A 21,615-nucleotide genomic window follows, 5' to 3' on the forward strand; every position below is an offset into this window, starting at 1 on the left:
GATTCCGACGGTAACTGAATCCCATGCTGGGAACTAGCTCAACTCCCTCCTTCTCCCACTTCCACTGCAACAAACAGCGTGTTTAATAAAACATTAGCGGCAAGCGGCATTTTGGATGTGGCGGCAGGTGAGACACCTTCAACCACGTGGTCTCTTTGAACGCGGGTAAAAGCTATTTTGGGGAAGTAAAAAAAGCGGTTAGCTTCAAATAATAGCTTCAAATAATAATGCCAATACCACTCGTTCCTATTTCGGAGGCAGGAGGGAACTGAAGCGAATATACAGTGAACCCTCTCTTATTTGAGAGGCGATGGGACTGTCGAATAAGAGGGGTTTTCAAATTACAGAGGTGGAAAGTGAATGAAAGGTCCATCCAAAGAAGAAAGAGACAGAACATTTAGTATGCAGCCTTAACTGTTGCTATAGGAAACTGCGAGCAGGATTGCCAATTTGAGCATACATCATTCAATAACCATGGCAACACCATAGACAAATAAGAGGGACACAGATTTCAGAGGTTTTCCAAATTCGAGGAACAAAAATGTACTGGAAATCAAGGGACTGTGCAAAATGTTCAAATAAGAGAGGTTTTTCAAATTGGAGAGGTGTCAAATAAGAGAGGGTTCACTGTAATTTACGCGCGCCAATTGCAGCACGTTTTTTTTTTATCTATCAACAGTTCCGTTACCACCTATCGTCGTTGGAAATCCTCTTCGTGTTGTACTGACCTCTATTGTGTGTGTGTCTCTCTCTCTCTCTCTATATGACTGTCGTTTTGTAATGCAATTTTATGGATCGTGTGGCTTGTGTAAACCCAATCGCATGTGGCTTGTAATACTTGAGTGACTGTTATCGCGGCCCCTACACCTGATGGCCGGCAAAACAAAATAGCTTCGGCGTGTGCGAAATCTCAAGTGGCACTACTGGTTCAAATGATTTACTAGCGGAGATTTTTTATTGTTTTCTTTTTCACATCGATCAAAACGATTTATAAACCATTTAATGGGGTCTTAGTGAGTTAGTTTGTGTTTTCGTTACAAGCAAGGTACAAACTGAACTTGTTCTATTGGGAAAATGTATACTCTAGAGACTCCATAAAACTGAAAAAATTGAGTCATCTTAGATTCTCGTCAAAAACCGATCCACTACAATTAATTTGAAATGAAATATTTCAAACTCCACATGCCGCTCACCCACTGTGCGATTGCACTAGCGCCCTCTAGCGTTCGGTACGCAAAACTACACACTGACAGCCGGCGAATGTTTACCGATTTTTTTTAATTGAATTAAAAACCAAAACAAACTACACGCGCCTTTTCAATGGTGCGAAATTATTTATTACAATTTTTGAAGAAGGGGGAATTTGTGTTGATTTTGTGAAAAAAACGTGAGTGTAACAGCATGCGCGGAAAGTTTACTTAATGCTACAACCAACGCTACGTGTGCTGAAGTGTGGATCGATCGGGTGCGGTTTGTAAAACGTGATCAATACGATCATTTTGTCGGTGTTTGGTCTACAGTCTAATTTAGGTTTATTCTCATTTTAGTATCTATGTCGATGATCATTTCCACGTGACGTGATCTTTCTTTGAGTGTCTTCTTCGCAATCCGGTTTGGAGGGATTTAAATGTAAGTTTACCCCGTGTATGCTCTTCTGTTTTTTTTTCCCCCAGAAAGTACCATCCTTGTTTATGTGCATGTTTAAGGATTCTTTTTTCCGGGGGCTGAAGCGAATAATTAATTGATAAGATGCGATATTTATACACCCATACCCATTGCTACCGTGTATGTGATAGAACTGAATTGGATCATTTCAACACAATTTTCATTTACGTGTTCTGCGTGCAAATAAGGCAACACGGGGCAAAGTGGGCACCTGTTTTTTTTTTAGCATTATTACACCGATAAGATATACTGAAATTCTCAGAAACTTTTCATTTGAGTGTTTTACGAACATCATGTTATTTTCATTACCCTTTATTGAACAGTAATATAAAAAAAGAATAATATTTTACTTGATATAGGTTTATAGTTTTATTGCTTTATTTCGTAGTTTTGAATATTAAATACAAGTAAAGGATAATGTGAGATTTTTTTAGTTCAGTGGAAAACTACAATGATACAACTGCTTAAAATGTCCATATTGTCCCAAGTTTTTCATAATTGAACTGGATTTGTATAATCGTGGCTTTAAAATGTTGAAGAGGAAATTTAAAGAGCATCTCTGTTTTCGTAATATCCAATGTATTTGGGCAACAAATTTAAGCTAAAAATCTTGTGAACATTTTAGTCCTATCTTTAAAAAAATCCAGGGGTTCTCATAGTTGTGGGACACTTCCTTGACTCTTTCTTACTAAGGGAACTGAACTTCATATGATGGAAATTGGACTTTATGGTACCCTTTTTGGACAGGCTTCATGGACAATTCCTATTGGATTTGTCCAACAAGAGTGCCAAGGGAGTCCAATTCTCGTTACAGTAAGTTCATTTAAGAAAAAGTCAATAAAATTTCCCACAGCTATGAAAACGACTGGAAAACCCTGTAATAATAATTATAACTTATATAACAACTGATTGTAATGCTTCCGGTAGTAGCGTTCTTTGCAAGACGAGACGATTCATATAAATCACGAATGTGTGCAAGCTTGTTAACCTATAATCACGCATCGTGTCCTGCCCTTCCCCGTTAGAAGGTAATCACAATTAGAGCGCCCATAACAGCCGAGCCGACGTAACCTAGATCATCCGTGGCATTGACCCATATTTGCATGTCCCGACATGTGGTCGCAACTCTCACCCAACTTTATGTACCATTGTAGCCACCCGTATGCAATGCCGCACACCCGTATCGAACAGTTTACCGTAAGCAATCATTTATTTAAGCACCGAACGCTTACACCACCGCAGAACCGGTGTTTTGCATAAGCCAAAACCGCTCTTCAAAACAGAAGCAGAAACACACAAGACACTTTCCTTTCATCCAGCCGCTTGTTTGAAAGGAGGCGCTCCCGACGCCTATTATTGACTCAACAAGATAACGACGGCGGTTATTGTAGCCGGTTGGAAAACACCCTCGCGAAATGGATTTTTATGTTTGCTTGTTTGCTTACCCCCCAACCCTCCCCCCCCCCCCCTCACACACACACGCGCGCGGTAGAAAGATAATCACGCTAATCAGATAATTGTAGCAGCATGCGAAAGAGACCACCACCGACCAGCTGTACTTGGGTCACAGGCGAATGAAAGATTCATCAAAGCGAGAGCTCCAACAAGGCCATCGCGAAAAGCTATCTGAATTTGTGTGTGTGTGTGTGTGTGTGTGTCACTGCAAGGAAAGGAACATCCTCATCCTATTTCTCAGCCCCTCAATGTGCCCCACATAAAACCGATAAATAATTGCCGGTGGCAATGCAAGCTGGCAGGCAAGAACGTCAGGCGTCGTCGAGGTGATAAATTTACGGTTGCAATACGAAATGCATTTTTGCGACCTGCTGCTGCATCTGCATCCACGATGTGGCAACGTGTCGGTGTGGCACAGCCCCAGACACACAGCCCCCGACAGCAGGGCGGATAAACAGGATGGTTTTATTCGTTGCCGCGAATGCCGCGATTCACTTATTAGGACACGCTGCGAGAAGCTTTGCGTGCGCTTAAGACGGGAGAGGCTGTCACAACTGTAACAACGCGCCCAAAGTTTGCGCCAAAGGTGGCTGCGCAGCTGTGTGCATAACCACAATGGATGGTTGCGGGAGCATTTGAGGGGAGGGGGGGGGGGGAGTTATCGATAGCAGCTGGAAGCAACCGGGAGGAGACCGGATGTTTGCTTGCATGCTTGTTCGAAACTGTGTGCCCCCCATTGCTTTGCATTGTTTGTTTGCTACTGTTTGCGTGGAATTTGCCTGTCACGACACACGAAATCTTCCGCGGGGCGCGTTGGTTTGCGCGTAACCCGAGCCCGCGAGCGCGCGCGCGTCTGTGTGTGTGCTTTGTGACAACCCGAAACCGTGGGACCATAAATTTGGGTTTAGCGTTAACCTTTTCCGCTGCTCGGTGTCGCCAGGATTTGGTGGCAGGTGAAAAATGGCGAAATTTAAGACACACTCGCGCTGTGTTTCCTTCAGGGGACTGTGTGCCGTCGGTCCCCCAGGACGGTGCTTTTTCATATATTTTTTTGGGGGAAAGGTGCGAAAGGTAGCCGTTATGGAAATTCAGGATGTGCGAAGACTGACACTAATGTTAAACGCGTGATCTCTCCCGCTCTCTTTGCCGTCACAGGCGAGATTGTGACATCCGATTTATGGTCGCCGTCAAAAGGGAAAGCTGCAAGAGCTGTCACAGCGTTCCGGGCGCCTGTCCAAACCACAGGTGACCAAGGACAGGCTCTGGTGCTCCTTCGAGGAGGAGGATGTTGTTTCAGCCGCTGGTGTAACCGCTTGCAAAAGGGACAGTAAATGCGGCTTATAATGTTTAACATTTCAAGGGCTGGATAATCTTAAGCATGGTCAGCGGTGATTCTTTTCCATTTTTACGCCCTGCTCTATACCCCGCCCAGATAATGAACAATTAGGAGTGTTGTTTAGCCGCTAGCACAGGGACACATTCAAACTCACATTCACTGTATACGAGTGTCCGTTAATGTCGCTCTTAAAAATGGTATCCATTTATCGGACGGAACTGATCAGACGGAATTTCAAAAAACCCTTGCAAACTCTGGGCCTTGGGACGGCTTTGCATAGTTAAACGCTAAATGTTGGGTCTCGTTTGCTTCTCGCACTTTCCTTAAACGACTCTCTATATCCTACGAGTGCATAAATCGTAACTTCTAATCGCTTGCTACGGTTTGCCGCAACCCATTAGCTGGTGTTGTGCCCTTTTTCCGTGTGTTCCGGCGTTCAATGTCAAAGGATCCGATTTTCTAGCGAAATGGTTATGGTGCCGGTGACCTTTTTTTCTGTTTCTATTTCTTCTCGTATGTTCCACTGCTTGGTTTGGATTGGCAAGAAAAAGGAAGTAAAAAGCTCCACCTCCGAAGAGAAGCTCCGGAAGCGGTTCGCGTTGGCTTATAGGTGGTGTACTTTCTATTTTTCCGTCTCTCACTTAATTAATAATGATTGTCATCTTTTGCGGTAATTAAAGAAAAGTCCCCGTCCCCCCCCCTCCCCCGGAAAAAGGGTGCAGGAGAACTAAGGAGCGATGCTTATGTGTCCCCCCCCCCACCCCCAAGACTACGGATGAGAATGTATTATCCAGTACAGTGGCTCGATCGGTCGGAATAGATTCCGGTGTCTTTCGCTGCCACGACAGAAACGACCACTCCGGGGACATTAAGATGTCAGATGAATTCAAAGTTATCAGTTTGGTTTCGGACGGACAGGACCAACCTTCCCCCCTCCCCTCACCACTGTCTCTTCTTTCCCAACAACCCCCATACAGGCAGATAGGGGAAGGTAGGTAAAGACGGACACTACGGGTAAGAGGAACACTTCTCATAAATGCTTGAAAAAGGTAATTTTCGAACAAATCAACAGCATGCAGCATCCAAACTGAAAGTAGCAAAAACACATTTGAGAACAATTTTGGCATAATATATATGCAAAATTGGTTAAATTCACCAACAAAACAAATTTTCAATCGTGCATTTTCAATTTTATACCAATTGGTGATGAATAGATTTCATCAAATAACTTAAATAATGGTATTTACAAGATATAAACCATCCAGCAACTAGAGAAAGCATGGAAATATGCGAGAAACGGCACGCCAGTCAAAATAGCAGCCATTCGTTGTGCTATTACTCGCTCGACGGTGATGAGGCACATTTCACTAAAATCAATATCTTGTCACGACTTGTACAACTTTATGAAATAAAAAGATTAGGCACTGATACGATATCGTTCAGTAATAGATGGGAAATTCTATTGGATAGAAAATATCAAAAAGTTTAATGTTGACATGGTAGAAAAATTGCTTTAACCATTAACAAGTCCCTCAAAAGTGCTGGAGTCGTATATTTTCCGCGGTGTAATTTCCTAAAGCGAAGTTCTAGGCAGTTGTTTTGTGTCCGTTAAGTGTCCATCTTACCCTTCGTGGTATCCATCTTCCCCATATCCCAAATCTGCACGAAATAACCTATGTTTCTAATTCATGAAAAAACATAAAAAAACGATAGTAACTCAAAAGTTTCAACACGTTTTCTGATAAAACATGAGTGTAAGATAATGTATGCACATTTTCATGGTCGTTGCATTTATAAATCCCTAGATTTTTAACATTTTCCTTAAGGTGTCCGTCTCTACCTATCTTCCCTTACAGATTCGCCTACACCTTCAGTTTGTCAGTCAAAAGTTAGCCGCTGTCGGTGGCGTTTGGGAAGATTGTTCGCTTCCATTCCTAAATGTTGCACAAAAGTTAATGTTGGCTATTTTTATCTGGCAGGTCGAATCTTGGCTCGACCCGGAGCGCCCACGGAGCGGTCACGGATGGTCTTCTGGCCGGCCCATCCATTGCGCGCGCTTACCTCTTGATATGGGGCGTGAGTGAGTGAGTGAGTGAGGCGGCAAAGTCAAGAAGCCATTTCGCAGCCTCAAAACGGATCATCTCCGGGGAATTTTAAGGAAAGTTTATTGCGGTACCACCGGCCCCTCCTCCTTTACCTTTTGCCTCTCACTTTCCTAGTGATGGATGATACCCGGGTAAATGATATCTCATCGCTTATCTTGAAGTGCACGAGCAATGGGGGGAAAGGCCGCCGTACCATTGGACGACGCGCTCACTAACTGTCACCCGGGCGATCTATTTTAATCTGTGGTTTGTCATAATTTTGGAAGGACGGCCTGAGAGACAGAGAGAGAGAGAGGGAGAAAGAAAAAAGTTGACCAGTCTTGTGAGTGGTTTTGCCCTTCCACACTACTCCCGCAACAGCAACAGGAAAGGGAAGCTGCGCTGCGCCATTCGTCACCGGTTCAACCGGAACGGAACGTATGGTGTCGCGTAGTGGTCGCGTAGCGGCGGGACAAGCTTTTTTTAATTAAAGTCGCAAGTGCCCTGCTTTAGAAGGGTGAAAGAGTGGGGAAGTGAAAAATGAACTCCGACGCTGGATGAGGAAAAGCGTCAACGGAGCTTTAACTCATCCCGAAAGAGCGTGATCATCCTTCTTGCTGTTGCTGTTTAGCCGCCGTGTTGAAGGGAAGTGCATTATTTATTTCCCCCCGGTACTAGCTCCGGTGTGTCCCCTCCGGCGTACGAAAAGAATAGCATAATTTCCGTTCCAATTTTACGATTTTGATACGAGAGAACACTTTTTCCCGTTGGCTGGTCAACCAGCGCGAATCTGCCCTTACTCAATTTCGCATCCGTTCCCTTTTGACTCCCTTTCGACTCTCGTTCGATCGATTGGATTGTGCTTTCGAAATGGCCGGTTCACTCCTCTAGTCCTCTCCCAGGACCAGAAAAAAGGGACACTCTATTAACCCATTTATGATGTATGTAGTGTAGATTTTTAGTACCTTTTTCCGGCCCCTTCGAAAGGTGGTGGAAATCAAGCCCGAAAATTGACGCAGTGAAACGGAATTCCTAAACGATCCTGCCGCACCCCCCATAACACGTGTGCGTCGTGCTGTTACGTGTCCACGGGTTATTCCTATATGTCGGGTCGGGCAGCACCACTCGATCGACGATATTGGCAGGCCCGTACAGCAACCTTCCGAGTGCGTTCTCTACCGCTCGTAATCCAATTTATGGGTTTATCCTTTCTCTTTTGCCAAGGACTTGTCGTGAAATTGTCCCTGAGTGTGATGGGAGAGTTGTAGCTGAGGCTGAAATTAATGTTATAAATTTTTATCATTCTACTTTTACGTAAAAGCGGGAACGATTTATTGGTGATCAAATCTTTCAAAAAAATCCGGAAAGAAAGCTTCAAACACAACCGTCTGCTTGTGTGTAGGAAAAGTGGCAACGCAAGTAGAGTCACCGCAATCAGGCAAACACGATATCAACCAAGCAACAGCGACCTGTCTTCGTGCGCTGATCGATAAGACGGCAGGTCAAAGGGCAACACTGTCAGACAACCCAACGCCCAGAAGGCCGTCCGCCCGCCGGTGTAATTAATACCGTCGTTCGCTCCTGTCGCTCGGCGCTTCTCAATTGCGCCTACCGGAAACGAAAGCGAAAGAACGTCCACGTGCAAACGAGGTAATTTATAGCCCACTGTGCCTTCCACTGGTGGGTACACGTGTCCACGAAGCAAAGAAAAGGGGACCTCCTTGCTTCTGCCCAACGTAATGGGAGCGAAATTTGGCAAATTTAAAGCGAAAACTTTGGCCTACTACACGTTGGTGAAGTTTTCAGCGGTAAATTTATCACTTTTAATGTGACACCGCCACTTCCATTCGGCGATACGTTACCGCGCGCTCGTGTGCGTGTGTGTGTAGCGGCTCGGGTGCCGGTTTTTGGTCACACTATCGCGAAAGCCACACGGACCGCCGGTACCCGGAATTCCTTCGACACCCGACTCCAATGGCCATGTGAAAATGGATCTTTTTTTTTTGTTGCTTTGACTAGCGACCGTAGGCTTCGACTTTCTAGTGCTCAACCGTGCTTCGTCCAAATTGGCCCGTTCGAGCAGGAATTGGAAAGCGTCAAATGAAGCGAAAGGACGCATGACACCCAGGGGGAGTGGGGTGGTTCGGGTCCAGGGGAAATGCATAAAAAGAAGTCCCCAGCACAAGAGGTTTCAACGGACGGACGCTTGCTCCCAAAGCCCTCCTCTTTCTCTCTCATGGTGATAATTAAAATTAATTTTACCGAATGTTCTACACCCACAACTCCCTCCCCTGAATACCCCCGTACGAAGTCTTGCACTTGCAACAACTGCACGAAACTGCAAGCTGCTGTCACCGGGTGTCTTCTTGGGATGCCTTGCGCGTCCCGGGCAGAAGAAGTTTACAGGGCAGTTTTCCGTTGCCACGGCCATCATTTTGAACCTTTCTGCTTCCTGCTGCTTAATGGGCGGCCCCCCAACGCTCCCCACTCACACACCCACTCACTCAGAAGGCATGCTATGCTGCACCTTCAATTCATTAGTGGCCGTTGGTTGGCTGGTGTATCGGCTTAATGGTGAGACAGGAGTGCTTCACCAACCGTGTAACATTAATGGTGGTCAAAGGCGGTGCTCTTGTGCATCGCGGTGCAAATGTGGAAGGCGAAAATTCGTGGCTCCCCATAGCTACCTGGTGGTGCTTTTCCGATGCACGGTTCGTTTCATTCGCTGTACGGTTTGATTCTCCTGTTCGTTTAACGGGGGATGAACGAATGCTTTACACATCGTTGCAAGGCTCGGAAAGGTGCGGGAATAGATTTTATAATGGTTTAAACTGGCACCCATTTTGCCCAATTAAAGAGACAAGCAGAACTCGTTGTATTCTGAAAGCCGCGATCGACTTCGCCGTGTCTGTCCTTGTTGGCATTGAGATATCGACGCAAAAGGAAATTGTACTTTTTTGGATAGAACAAAAACCTACCACTCTCTTCCAAACTAAACTACGACTCCCAACAATACAGTACTAGATGAGGTTCTGGAGCCTGCGACTTTTGAAACATTCAAAATACGTATCCAAACGTCCTGTAGATGGTGTTGACATTACAGGGTTTCGAATCATATAAGGGAATAGTTCAATCACTTAGGGGAATGTTGCAAATCGGTAGAGGAATATTGCATGCAAGCTGTGGATGTTTGCAATCACTTAGGGGAGTTTTGCAAACGATTAGGGGAATGTTGCAAGCGTACTGTGGAGCTGTCATCAGACTGTGGGTGCCTTTTTTTGATCATCGAGCGAATGGTCGTGCCGGATCTCAAAATAAAGTATTATTTTAATCATTTTTGGATGCGCAAATGGCTGAAATATTTGCACAACATATTCACCTATCAATTACAAAGCTTTTCCAGTACAGTTTAAGTAAAAAACACAGAAAAATAACCTCTTTTCTGAAGTGGCTCCTAATTGTTTGGAAAAATGCTTCGGTCAGCAGCCGCCAAATGCGCAGGTGAAAATCGAAATTACACTAGCGAGTACGAGCAATATCCCCCGGCCTTTATAATCGAGTCGTCTCTACGTCGAGTTGATGCATTTTGTGTGTTCATTTTGTGTGTTTTGTGTGTATAGAAACTTTAGCCAAAACTTTAGCCAACTTGCTTTAACATAACATTTTTCAAGAAACTTAAGCCTTGATTTACGGCATTTTTGTTTTGTTATGTTCGATAATTTCCGCAGTCCAATGCCATACAAAACGGAACGATGAAGTGTTTGTAGCATAGTTCATTTTGCTCGTGAGTGTCATGGTATACCAGTTCTCAAATACACCAGTAAAATTAAATGAGTGCGAAATGAGTGTCAAATGCCACCAACAAGACAGCCGGATGGATCGAAAAATGGTGCTAAGACCGAGTAAGTCGTCCTGCAAAAGTGGGTGTGGGTTGGAGCGGATCCTCGAGCACCTGGGATTTTATTAGAGATACTTAAAGGACATTTCTAGAAGGAGATATCCCGGTATTGGTCAATTGCTCAGAACTATAATGTCCAGGACTGTCTCTATCCGAAGAATCATTGACAGGATAGAGGAATAATCAGAAGTCCTAAACAATCTTAGACGTGAATCACAATGATCTTCTTGAAGTTGCTGTGCCTTTGGAGAACAACAGTTTGCCTGCAGATGGAGTTGGAGACGGTTTGTTGGATAGGCTCTAGTATGTAGGCTAAGGTCCCGAGAGTCGTTCCGGCAGGAGTTGTTGGTACCGAGAGTTGGGAACAGATTGAGCGGAGTTCGTAGGTCTTCCTGTGTGGGACTTTTGATATTAGGTCTCGAATTTCTAGAAGGTTTTTGGACGATAGTTCCAAACAAAGAGAGGTCTTTCATAGAGCTTACAGGACGGCCCACGTCCCTTCCTTAGAGCCCACCGTGAACTGCCAGAAGCACTAACCATACTTGCAGGACTTCTTCTCTGTCCCTATGATGTTCATTCCTTTGCTATAAATAGCTCCCTTATAACAGTTTCTCTCGCGCAAACACGCAAAGCTAGTTTTCCCGACGAAACTACATTCTCCCCGACGCAACTACGCATATTAGTGTGTGCGCGCTCGTTTGGTGTGTCTAGCACCAAAACTTTTCGGTACTGTAAATTGCAAAAGTTTCGCGCCCGCTTTCCCTTGTCCTCGCTCGCGGGTGTGACGAAATTGATCAAGTTGCTGCAGCAACGCCCACGAGAATGCAAAACAACACGAGGGGCATCGCCTTTTTGCTTTGCAATTTAGTAGTGCTTTCGAGCTTCGGCTGCGGAACGCGGAAGAAGGATGGTTGCCTGTTTATTGCGAGCGCCGGCGGAACCGTAATTGAAATCCAATCAAATCCTCTCGGCAACCATGCTCGATTGCCCCGGGCCCGTCGGAAGAGGGAAGCGCGCGGGCATCGAGATAATCGTCGTAATCGCATGAAACACACTCGAAATTCATCTCGAGAATCAAATTGACTGTACGAATTTCCTGTCATAAATATGATAAAACCAAGGACTTTAGTGAGAGTTAGAGAGAGGCAGAGAGAAGGAGAAGAAAAGAGAAGAACCGATCAGGGAGGATTGCGGATTGGTTCCGGGTGTAGGTGAAGGCGAAAGCTCAACATCCCCGAGATAGACAGTTGTTGCTCCTGCACTTCTCTCGTAGCCGGTGGTGCTGGTAAGAGTTTGCGAACCAGTTTGCCCTGCCAAACCTCGTACTCAGTCCACAACCCGCCCCCTCCCCTCCCCCTCAAAAGTGGTCGGGATTTTCGGGTAAACCGGGAACCAGTGATGAAAGGTCCGCCAGGGCAAAGGAGCTCTGGCGGAAAGTTTTGTGCTGAAATCTCCCAAACCGAACCTCAGTACGCCCGAGCGCAGTGTGCTCAATGTGTTCAACGGTTGTGTGTGTGTGTGTGTGTATGTGTTTTTGTACGGGGCCAGGTTTGCTCACTATCGATTCATATGCCTTTGCCGACCGATTTCCGGGACCGGCTCGGTTGAAAAGCATTGAACACAGGGGGGGTGAAAGGGAATGGTGCGGAATGGAGAGCAGTTGTTTCGGGTTGCATATAAGTATCTCCAACCTCTTCCCCCTCCTCACCCCCCCCCCTGCCTCCCCCTCTCCAACAGGTACATTCATACAAACTTAATAAGAACCGGATCAAAGCTTCTCATATTTTGTGTTGAAATTGTACACACGTACAACCACGTGTTTCGTCCACCCCGAAAAAAAGAGAGGGGGACAGGGAGCAGGAAGTCTTCCTGTACTGCAATTTTATGCATCATTCAAACTGGTCGAAATCGATGCAGCGATGAAGTGAAAGTGGAGAGAGAGAGAAAGAGGGAAAGAAGGGTTCAAAAACGGAAATGCAAAAGCTGGAAATTGATGCAGCTGGCCAACAGCTAGCTAAACAGTGAGAGTGAGAGAGAGAGAGCGAAGGGGGGGGGGGAATAAAAGTACCGAAAATATTCAAACAACCACACACACACACACTTCCACCCGGTAAAACTATCTCCATACCAGCCTTGCCTGTCTGTGTGTGTCTGTCCAACTGGCTATACTTCTAAACCGGTCCGGGGTCCGGGGAGCTTTTATCATTCCCGCAGCGCCTTCCCGCCATCCCATCCCAACCGGTATTATCAGTCGCATCGTGGACGAAGCATCGACAGGCAGAGGCACACACACACACAGGCACAAAGATGCACCACCTACCGGAAGGAGCACAAATTTCCGGTTTTCCCTGTGTGGTTTGTTCCGGCGTATCACCGTTTTGCATATATGCAGGGCACAGCACGCGTGTCCGTACAGTGAGGGAGAGGGAGGAACAGGGCACCACCTTTTTGCTCTGTCTCTCTCTCTCTCTTTCTCTCTCGTAGCTCTCGCTTTTGCGGAAACGTTTTTCATCCTCAGTTTCGTTTCTATTCATGCATGCATTCATTCGGTTTCGTTCAAGCCTGCGTTGCAGGTACTGCTGACCACTAATCGACCCACCGAAGGGGGAGGGATAGCGTGTACAGCAGGTACGGTGAAAGCACTTGGAAATTGTCCTACCATGTGCACTCCCTGCGCCACACTGGTTTGGAAGCTTTCAAGTTGGACCGAATTGTTTTGTTAGATGTTGTAACATCACCCAAATTCTATAAGACGATTAGAGAGCCCTACCCTCCACAAAGATCACTGACTGGCACTGAGGCTGAGTAGGGAGCGGGTCATAGGAAGGTCCCCGGACTCAGCTTCGTCTCTACGGGTAGGCAGAATTAATAGGCAGTGGGTACAACACAACAGCTGCCCGTAAAATTCCTGTCATTGATGGTGATGGGGATGCAAGTGTGCTGCGCAACCTGTGCAAAGCTTATTGATTGGTAGCAGCTTTTCCCAGAGACTTCCCTCCCTCCCAAACCCACACGGCATTAAACAGCATTCAATATCGAGTTCAGTTCCATTGGAGGAGACGTTCCATCGTTAGTATTCAATCAAAACCCCCTCCCCGAATGCCCAATTTACTGGAAGCACTTTTTTGGTGCAAAAGGCATGCAAGACATACGGGTCGTCGGTTTGAGCCGCTTTGGTAGTACGAATGTGGCTGTCTGTAGTTAAAGAGAGGGTCGGTTAGATAGTTTTACTACCATCAAACATAGCAAATGTTTACCGAATGCTAAAAAACAGGCGGGTTTGGTTGTAAATGGTCGGCTGTGTGCTTGAGGATCGCCTGCGTACGATCACGACCCGGAGCAGCGGGCAGCAGCAGCCCAAACGAACGTCTTGCCAGAATCTCCGACACCGAGTGGCGTAATGCAGTGCAGAGCAAACACAGCAGATAAAACGATAATGGTAATTAAACGACACCCCATAACCCCTCGAACCCCGGGCAATGGGAGGGCTTTTGGCGTTTGGGCTGGAAGTATAAAAGGAAGTCACCCGAAATTGGATCGCTTCTCTCGACCGTCAGACCCACTCCGGTATTGGGTATTCGTAACCAGTCCCCCGGATTATATGTGAACGCTAACACGTGCGTCGGTTGGAAGCGAAAATCGAGTGACAGCGGTGCTAGGTGCGGTGCCGCCGAGACGACAGAGATTGTGCAGTGCCGGCACCAGCACCGGTTTGGAAGATCCGTTCCGGATGCCGCATCCATTGACACCGCCGAGAAGTAAGTGGAGGGGGGTAGTACGGCACAAGCAGACACGCTCTTGCGTGGTGTGAGGGTGCGATAGAGCTGTCTCGCGGACAATTAATCAGTCATAATTGATAACGTCAACGCGTCGCGGCTGTACGAAGGCGCCGTCAGCCGTGCGCCCACAGTTACGATTAGGTGTTTCCCGTGGTAGGCAGCTGGCGTATCAGCTGGCGTGCGCGTTGCTGCGTGTGATAGTAGAGAATAGAGAAAATAGCGTCTGTTTCGTCAAAAACAATCACATACCACCGACGAGAGTGGCTTTGGCATTGCTGCGTAAAGTTCGTGCGTGTTTGCGTGGTCAAAGATTGCTGTGCGCAAACACAATCCAACTATGGATGGGAAATGTAATGCGTTTGATTGGGGGGAGATGAAAGATGATCGCGAACAACGCGTAAACCCCGTGTATTTGCTTTACTAATACCTTATTGTATCTCTCTCTTTCTCTCTCTCTTTCCCTCTCTTTCACAAAACACACAGTTTACATCACGTCCGTGGAAGAGCCAGAAGCACACACGGCCAGAAACGGTGGATCGAGCGTACCGACAGAACCGGACAGCCGTGCGCCCACCACCGTACCAGCGCCGATTCCGTCGATTGATTTGGCCATGGCACTGAGCAAACGGGAGGCCACCACCGATGGTGCACTGCCCCTCACCGGCATGGTGGTGGTGACGGCGGAGACGGCCGACACTGGCGATTGGCATCCGGTGCGAACGACCAGTCCATCCGTTGGCAATGGTGGCACCATCTCCGGCAGTCCAACGCCGGGACGGACCGCTGCCTTCGCTCGCAAGTATATCAGTCATGTGTGTGTGTGTGTGTGTGTGGGTTTTTGTTGTTGTTGTGTTTGTCTGTTGTGTGATAAACGATCTTGTTTTTTTTTGGTAGTAGCACGGGTGTTGTGGTATATTGGCAGGGTGTGTGCGGCGTGTAAATCAAGTCCATCGAAATGGGCTCAAATCTCCAATCAAAGTTACAACCGTTTGTCGCTAGTGTGTGTAGAGTATCGAATAGTGAGCTGATGGTTTGCTTCGACTGGGTACTGGCATTGATTATTTGCTAATTTGTACCAGTTTGCCTCAATTATTATCATTCGCTAGCAGGCAGCGTTGGCTGGTTTCACAAGCAATGTTGATCTGAGATTGTTTAACTGAGCTATTAGTACACATTTCTAGGTAACTTCCAATGCGGTGAGTGTCTTGGTGGTCCCGGAACCAAACCGTGCTAACCATTTTGATAGTTATTCTTTAACTCATAGAACGATAGTCAGTCCACGGAGAGTGAGTTGCGTTAACACTCTAAGCGCCAGTGATCGATTGATTTCTATTGATGGACTTTGGACATTGTTCAACTTGAACAACCTTCATTGGGTGTTCTCTCTACAACCGATGCTAATGATCGTCAGCTCCGTTCTCCTTGTGTTAAAATAATAAGAGAACAAAATATTGTATGGAAATTTTGAGCCTTCTCGCCTCAATTTCTTCTAGCAGAAACAGTGATTTCAGCTTGGCATTGTGTTGAATAGCTCTATGTAAACAAGGCTTATAAATAAAAAAAAGAAGAAGAAATCCAATCAGAAGCTCAGCATGTAGCTCAATCGTAGCTCTGTATTACCTCATATTGGACATAGTGAGCACAATTGTCGAATTGGAATTCAGGTACACAAGTCTTATAAGAGTGCCTTAGAATCCTGTTCCTTCAGGCAAAATTCACTTCGGTAATTTCCAATTTGCTTGCAATACAGTTAAAAAAGTATCCAAATGTATCAGAACCCCTAAAAAGCCCATGGAAATAGCTGCTTTAGAACCTTTGCTTGGTTGTTGTAATCTTGTCAGGCTTTGGCATAGGTTTGACTATTCTATTGCATTGTTTTCAACCACCTCATGCTGTATTTAGACTGCAAAGGTCAGTTCCATTCAGCTCCATTCCATAAACCAATGGAACTTTGTTACAACATTGTTACAACGCCCCACCGTGTGTGTTATGACTAGCCGCTAGACAAAGTGATTAGAGTGGCTTGTGCAATGCTTTACCTAGTTCATCATCCACTTGTTTGCAAATAATAGACGCGTCAACAATGCAACCATCGACGCGAACCAAACTTTCCGCGCTAAACAGGAAACCTTCCCCACCACCTTTCCCATTCCCGCCCCCCAAAATTGTTCCGCCGCAATCGAGCACACTGTAATTGCTGTAACACCAACGCAACACTAACGCGCCCCTCTCTCTCTCTCTCCCTCTCTCCACTTCAGATGCCCATCGCTGGTGCGTAGTTGGCCGACCGCGTCCCAACCGCTCGCGCTGCTGCTGCTGTTCGCGTTCCTGTGGGCGATCGCGTACGCCATCCTGCCACCGGAGCTGTCCGAGCCGGCCGGCGGGCTGATGCGGCTCGCCTTCCTGTTCGTGGGCGCCCAGGCCTGCGGCGTGCTCGTCTCGCTGACCGGCCTGCCCGACATGCTCGGCATGCTGTTCTGGGGCGTCCTGTACGCGAACGTTGGCTGGGCCGACTTTGCCGGGTACGAGCGGGTCGAGGTGTTTCTGCGCGAGATGGCACTCGTCAACATTATGCTGCTGGCCGGGCTCGGGCTGGACTACAACGCCCTCCGGTCGCTGTTTCGCTTCATCATGCAGCTCACGCTGGTGCCGACGGTGGCCGAGGTTGCGGCCGTGGCCGTACTCTCCCATTACCTGCTCGCCCTACCGTGGCTGTGGGGCGTTTTGCTCGGGTAAGTATGTGTGTGTGTGTGTGGTTCTCATCATCCGTTGCTGTTGGCGTTGTTGCTCAGCCCCCCCCCTCCCTCCCCGTTACAAAGCGTATCCCCCGTCCAGTGTGCGGTAGTGGAATTAAATCCTTTAATTTGGTTTTAAACGTGCGACCCGCGGGCTGCTCTCGGATGGGTGGGAAGAGGCGCTCTGGCAGTATGGAGCATTATGGTGAGCGGAAGCACAACGGCCACCGGCGGCAGCTAATGGACGTTGCAGTACACTAAAAGCCACATAAAAGAACCTTTTCCTCCCGCCGCAACAATGGGACACCCGTTCCACGAAAGAGTGTGTGCAGGGCCGTTGTTTTGTCCGCTTTCCTTTCCTTTTGGTTGGTTCCATGGGCACGTCAAAGCATTTTTGTATGTGTTCCATTCGGTGCCACTACCCGCCGGAAGCGAACCGGGAGTCCTGGAAGCCCATGCCATTGCCGGAAGAAGCTCGGGAGAGCTGAACCGGGGCCAGGGGTAGCAAAACGACTGGCCAGGATTTACAACAACAAAAAAGCGAAATGGTGAAAATGAAAAGAATTTTTCCCCCCATCTCTTCCAGGGAAATGGGTTCTCTCTGGCCCCCGGGTAAAGGATTTGTGAAACATCTCACAACCATCTCCGGACCAAAGGGCGAAGGTGAAGCTAATGCATTTACAAGAGGGAAAAAAGAAAAGAAAAGGGAACCCTCCCCCGACCCTGGTTCGGTGAAAAATCACTCAAGAACAGAACGCACAAGTGCGCGCGCGAGGTCTTGTAAAAGGGGGAAGGTGCGAAGCAACAGGAAGTGTAGGAGCCGGTGAGAGCCGAAACGGGGCAGGAAAAAACGGGTCCTTTTGGTAGCAAAAAAAAAAAAAAAACTCCCCGCGTTACGGTGTTCATCATTATGCCGGGTGAAAAGGAAAAGAAGAAAAACCCCCGCTAAATGGATTGCGCACCATTCTGCACCCTAACCCGTTTGTTGGCCCCTTCTCTTCACGCTGGAATTGCTGAGCCCCTTTTGGATGATCTGCAAACGAAATTTGTGCCGCTTGTTTGTGGCCCCGTTCGCCCCGTTCGCCCCGTTCGTTGCGGTTGATGAAAATCAATTTCATTCCTTCCCAGCTGATGAAAGCTGGCAGTAGCAGCAGCAAGTAGAGTAAAAAGTAGATTAAAATCCCATCCTCATCATGGGCTCCAGTGCAAGTTGCAACTCTGTTAGCATCACGATGCCGTGTCTTTGTGATTGCACCGTTTCTTTTCTCGGTGGGGAGCTTTTTTTTTGTTGTTGTGGGTACGAATTTTCATACGAACGTTTGAGTGGCTGGCGGAATAAATTTCCTTCCTTGGTAATCGCACCCATTTTTTCTGTTCGCTTACTTTGATGGAGTTAAGCTAGTGATGTGCTCTCTGGAGCGCACTGACGAACCCGTCCGACTCCAATTCCTTTAAAATCGAAATCACTAATTCTGCCCAGTGTCGGCGTTCCCGAAGTCGTCAAAAATCAGAGTTAGCCGGAGTCGTTCGAAGTAGGAATTGTTTGTTTTTTTTTTTTTTTTATTCTGACTTCGGACGACTCCGGACGCCTCCTACTCCGGACGACCCCGACTGCGGATGACTCTGAATCTGGAAGACGCCGGAAGACTTCGATTCCGTACGACTCCGACTCCGGACGATTCCTACTCCGGACGACTCCGACTCCGGACGTCTAAGATACCGGACGACCCCGACTCCAGATGACTCCGAATCTGAAAGACTCCGAATCTGGAAGACGCCGGACGACTCCGACTCCGGACGACCACGACTGCGGATGATTCCGAATCTGGACGACTTCGACTCGGAACGCCACCGTCTCCGGCTCCGGACAACTCCGACTACGACTCTGGACAACTTTGGCTCCGGACGACTCTGACTTCGACTCCGGACAACTTCAACCGACTGAAGTCGACTTGGACTTCGTACAACCCCGACTCCGGCTGACGCAGGTCCACTCCGATTCCGAATAATTCTCTGGCTCCGGATGACTCCGGCCTCGGAAGACATCCAACGAATTTGACTCCGGACGACTCAGAATCTGACTCTGGATGACTCTTAATCCAACTCCGGACACGTCCAAATCCGGACAGCTCCGCCCATCTAAAGCCGATTTCGGATAACTTCGACTCCGGACAACTCCTACTCCGGCTGACTCTGGTCGATTTCGACTCCAGATGACTCCGACTCCGAATGACCCCGACTCCGGATGACTCCAACTCCGGATGACTCCAACTCTGGACAAGACCGACTCTGGACGATTCCGGACAACTCCGGACGGCTCCGGACAATTCTTTTACTTTACCCATCACTAGAGGTGGGTACCAGTTGGCTCCAGTGGGAGCAGCGGCAGTCTCCACCATCGCGTGTGGCCACAGCGAATCACCTTCCTGTTTTTTAATGGCCTTTTGCTTCCCCGTTTTCCTTCCAAAAATGGTGGAAAAAATGTGTAAAAAAGGGGACATGGAGGTAAAGTGCAATTTTCGGCCTGTGACCCTACAGTTGCATTATAACCCTTGGACTACCTTTAACTCCCAAACGGAAAGAGAACGTAATACGGAAGATTGCACTTTGCGCGTTGCAGAACGTGGCAGTAAAAAATAAAAACGCGAGCTGGCAAGAAAGCAGTACCACTTACCTTGGTGTTCCGCTCTTCCTATTTTCTCCATCTCATTTCCATCTCCAAGCCTGGTCGTTACTGCCATCTCGCCGAACGTCGTCGTGACGGTGCTGCTGCGCCTGCGGGAGGAACGGCTCGGGCTGAACAAAGGCATTCACACATTAATCATCGCCATGACAAGCTGTAATGATGTGCTGGCAATTTTCCTGTTCGGCGTCATCCTGGGGGTGATATTTTCCACCGGTAAGTGTGGGGTTGTACGTACCAGTTCCCGATTTAATCGCACTTTTTTAATAAAAAACACCTCTCTCTCTCTCTCTCTCTCTCTCACTCTCTCTCTCACACTCTCTCTCTCTCTCTCTCTCTCTGTTTCTCCCCCGTGTCTTCTACAGGCGATCTTACCAGCCAGATCCTGCAGGGACCGATCGGTATCGTGATCGGGCTGGTGTACGGCAGCCTGTGCGGGCTTGCCCTGCTGTACCTGCCCTCGTACCAAGCGGTAACGTATCATCTGTTCTGTCACCGGAAGTTAACAGTTTTAATTACACTCAAACGCACCTCTCCCCCCCATTCGTTTGCAGAAGTACACCAACGGGTTGCGGTTCGCGATGACGGCCCTCGCCGGTACGCTGTCGGTGGTGGGCAGCAAAAAGGTGGGCTACCCGTCGGCCGGTGCGCTCGGTTGCATCGTAACCGCGTTCGTGGCCGGTACCGGGTGGCGCAAGCGGCCCCCGACCGAGTGCAACGAGGTGAGCATGTACCTGGATCTGCTGTGGAAGTTTCTCAAGCCCGTCTCGTTCTCGCTGATCGGGAAGGAGGTAAAGTTTTCCGTACTCGAAGGTGAAACCGTCCTGTACGGGTTTGTGACGCTGCTGGTAGCGGTGCTGGTAAGTGGTTCCGGGCACCGGCTCACACACCGAACACGGCACGCATGATTTACTCACTGACTTTTTCATATTTTTTTGACGTTTGCAGTTGCGATTGATTGCCTCCTACCTGTCGACGGTGGGCAGCGAGCTGAACTGGAAGGAGAAGGCGTACGTCACGCTGGCCGGCTTCCCGAAAGCTACCGTCCAGGCGGCCCTCGGACCGGCCGCCCTCGATCTTGCCCGCAGCATGAACGCGACGGACGAGTACGGCCGGGCGCAGACCGTGCTGATCGTGACGGTGCTGGCGATCATACTGACTGCACCGCTCGGCGCACTGCTCATGATCAAGCTGGCCCCGCGCTGGCTAAAGCGATCGACCGACGAGCGGACGGACCAGTACAGCTGACAGGGGGTGGGGTGAAGGTGTATGGTGTAAAGATAGTGACTTAAGGTGCTGGTACTGGCTGACCCGTTTTTACTTAACAATGTGACCCAATGTTAGGATTTAGTTTGATCGACTTAGACTTACGTTGTTACTTAATTGATCGTGCAAAGTGTGCGTTGTGCCTTTGTTCGAGCAAGTGTGAATCTTCAAGACAATCTTATAAACTTGCCGTTGATGTCTTTGTTTTTCGCTTTAACAATAGTTTGCCACCGAAAAAAAAACGGACCCACATTTAGGGCAGGGATGGGCAATAAAACGCTCTTCCCGTTTTCGCAGTTTAACGTGCGATGCATAATTCCTGCCACTGCAACGCGGAAATGAGTTGAATTCTTACCGCCCCGTGGCTGCTGCAAAACTATAAAACTATAAATCAATGTGCAAAATTCTTGCGGCTGTGCGTGTGTGTGTGAGTCGCTTTCTGCGGTGACACCGGTGGTTAGGTAAGTTTTTCCGGATGACCGCACGAATGACGTTTTCCTCCGGCTGGCTGCGGCAAGTTTTGAAGTCTCCGCTTCCTCCCCTTATCCAGGTTGGCACTGAGAACCCCCCCTCCCTCCCGCCAAACCCCTCCCTATCACCACAAATGCGTATTGCACTCACTGCGAATGATAGCTCTCGGTTTCGGTTCGCGTTAAAGGCACCGCAGGCAAATCAGCGCGCGCTAAAACCGCCACGCCACTCGCACACACAATC

General features: G+C 48.0%; 1 protein-coding gene across 3 annotated transcripts; it reads left to right on the forward strand.

Moving 5' to 3' along the window:
* Window positions 1–13,768: 13,768 nt before the first annotated feature.
* LOC120950984 (sodium/hydrogen exchanger 9B2) lies at window positions 13,769–21,097 on the forward strand. Of its 3 annotated transcripts, none has more exons than XM_040369433.2 (7): window positions 13,769–14,196; window positions 14,701–15,016; window positions 16,476–16,949; window positions 19,676–19,851; window positions 20,001–20,107; window positions 20,190–20,495; window positions 20,584–21,097. In XM_040369433.2, the coding sequence occupies exons 1-7, from the start codon at window positions 14,169–14,171 to the stop codon at window positions 20,881–20,883; spliced, it is 1,707 nt and encodes a 568-aa protein (XP_040225367.2). In that variant the 5' UTR covers window positions 13,769–14,168; the 3' UTR covers window positions 20,884–21,097. The 3 variants fall into 3 exon arrangements, with proteins under 3 accessions (XP_040225367.2, XP_040225369.2, XP_040225371.2); XM_040369435.2 differs by lacking the exon at window positions 13,769–14,196 and adding an exon at window positions 14,335–14,567; XM_040369437.2 differs by lacking the exon at window positions 13,769–14,196 and having other exon boundaries at window positions 14,874–15,029.
* The last annotated feature ends 518 nt before the right edge of the window (window positions 21,098–21,615 follow it).

The sequence above is a fragment of the Anopheles coluzzii genome, chromosome 2, assembly GCF_943734685.1.
Source record: "Anopheles coluzzii chromosome 2, AcolN3, whole genome shotgun sequence".
NCBI lineage: Eukaryota > Metazoa > Arthropoda > Insecta > Diptera > Culicidae > Anopheles > Anopheles coluzzii.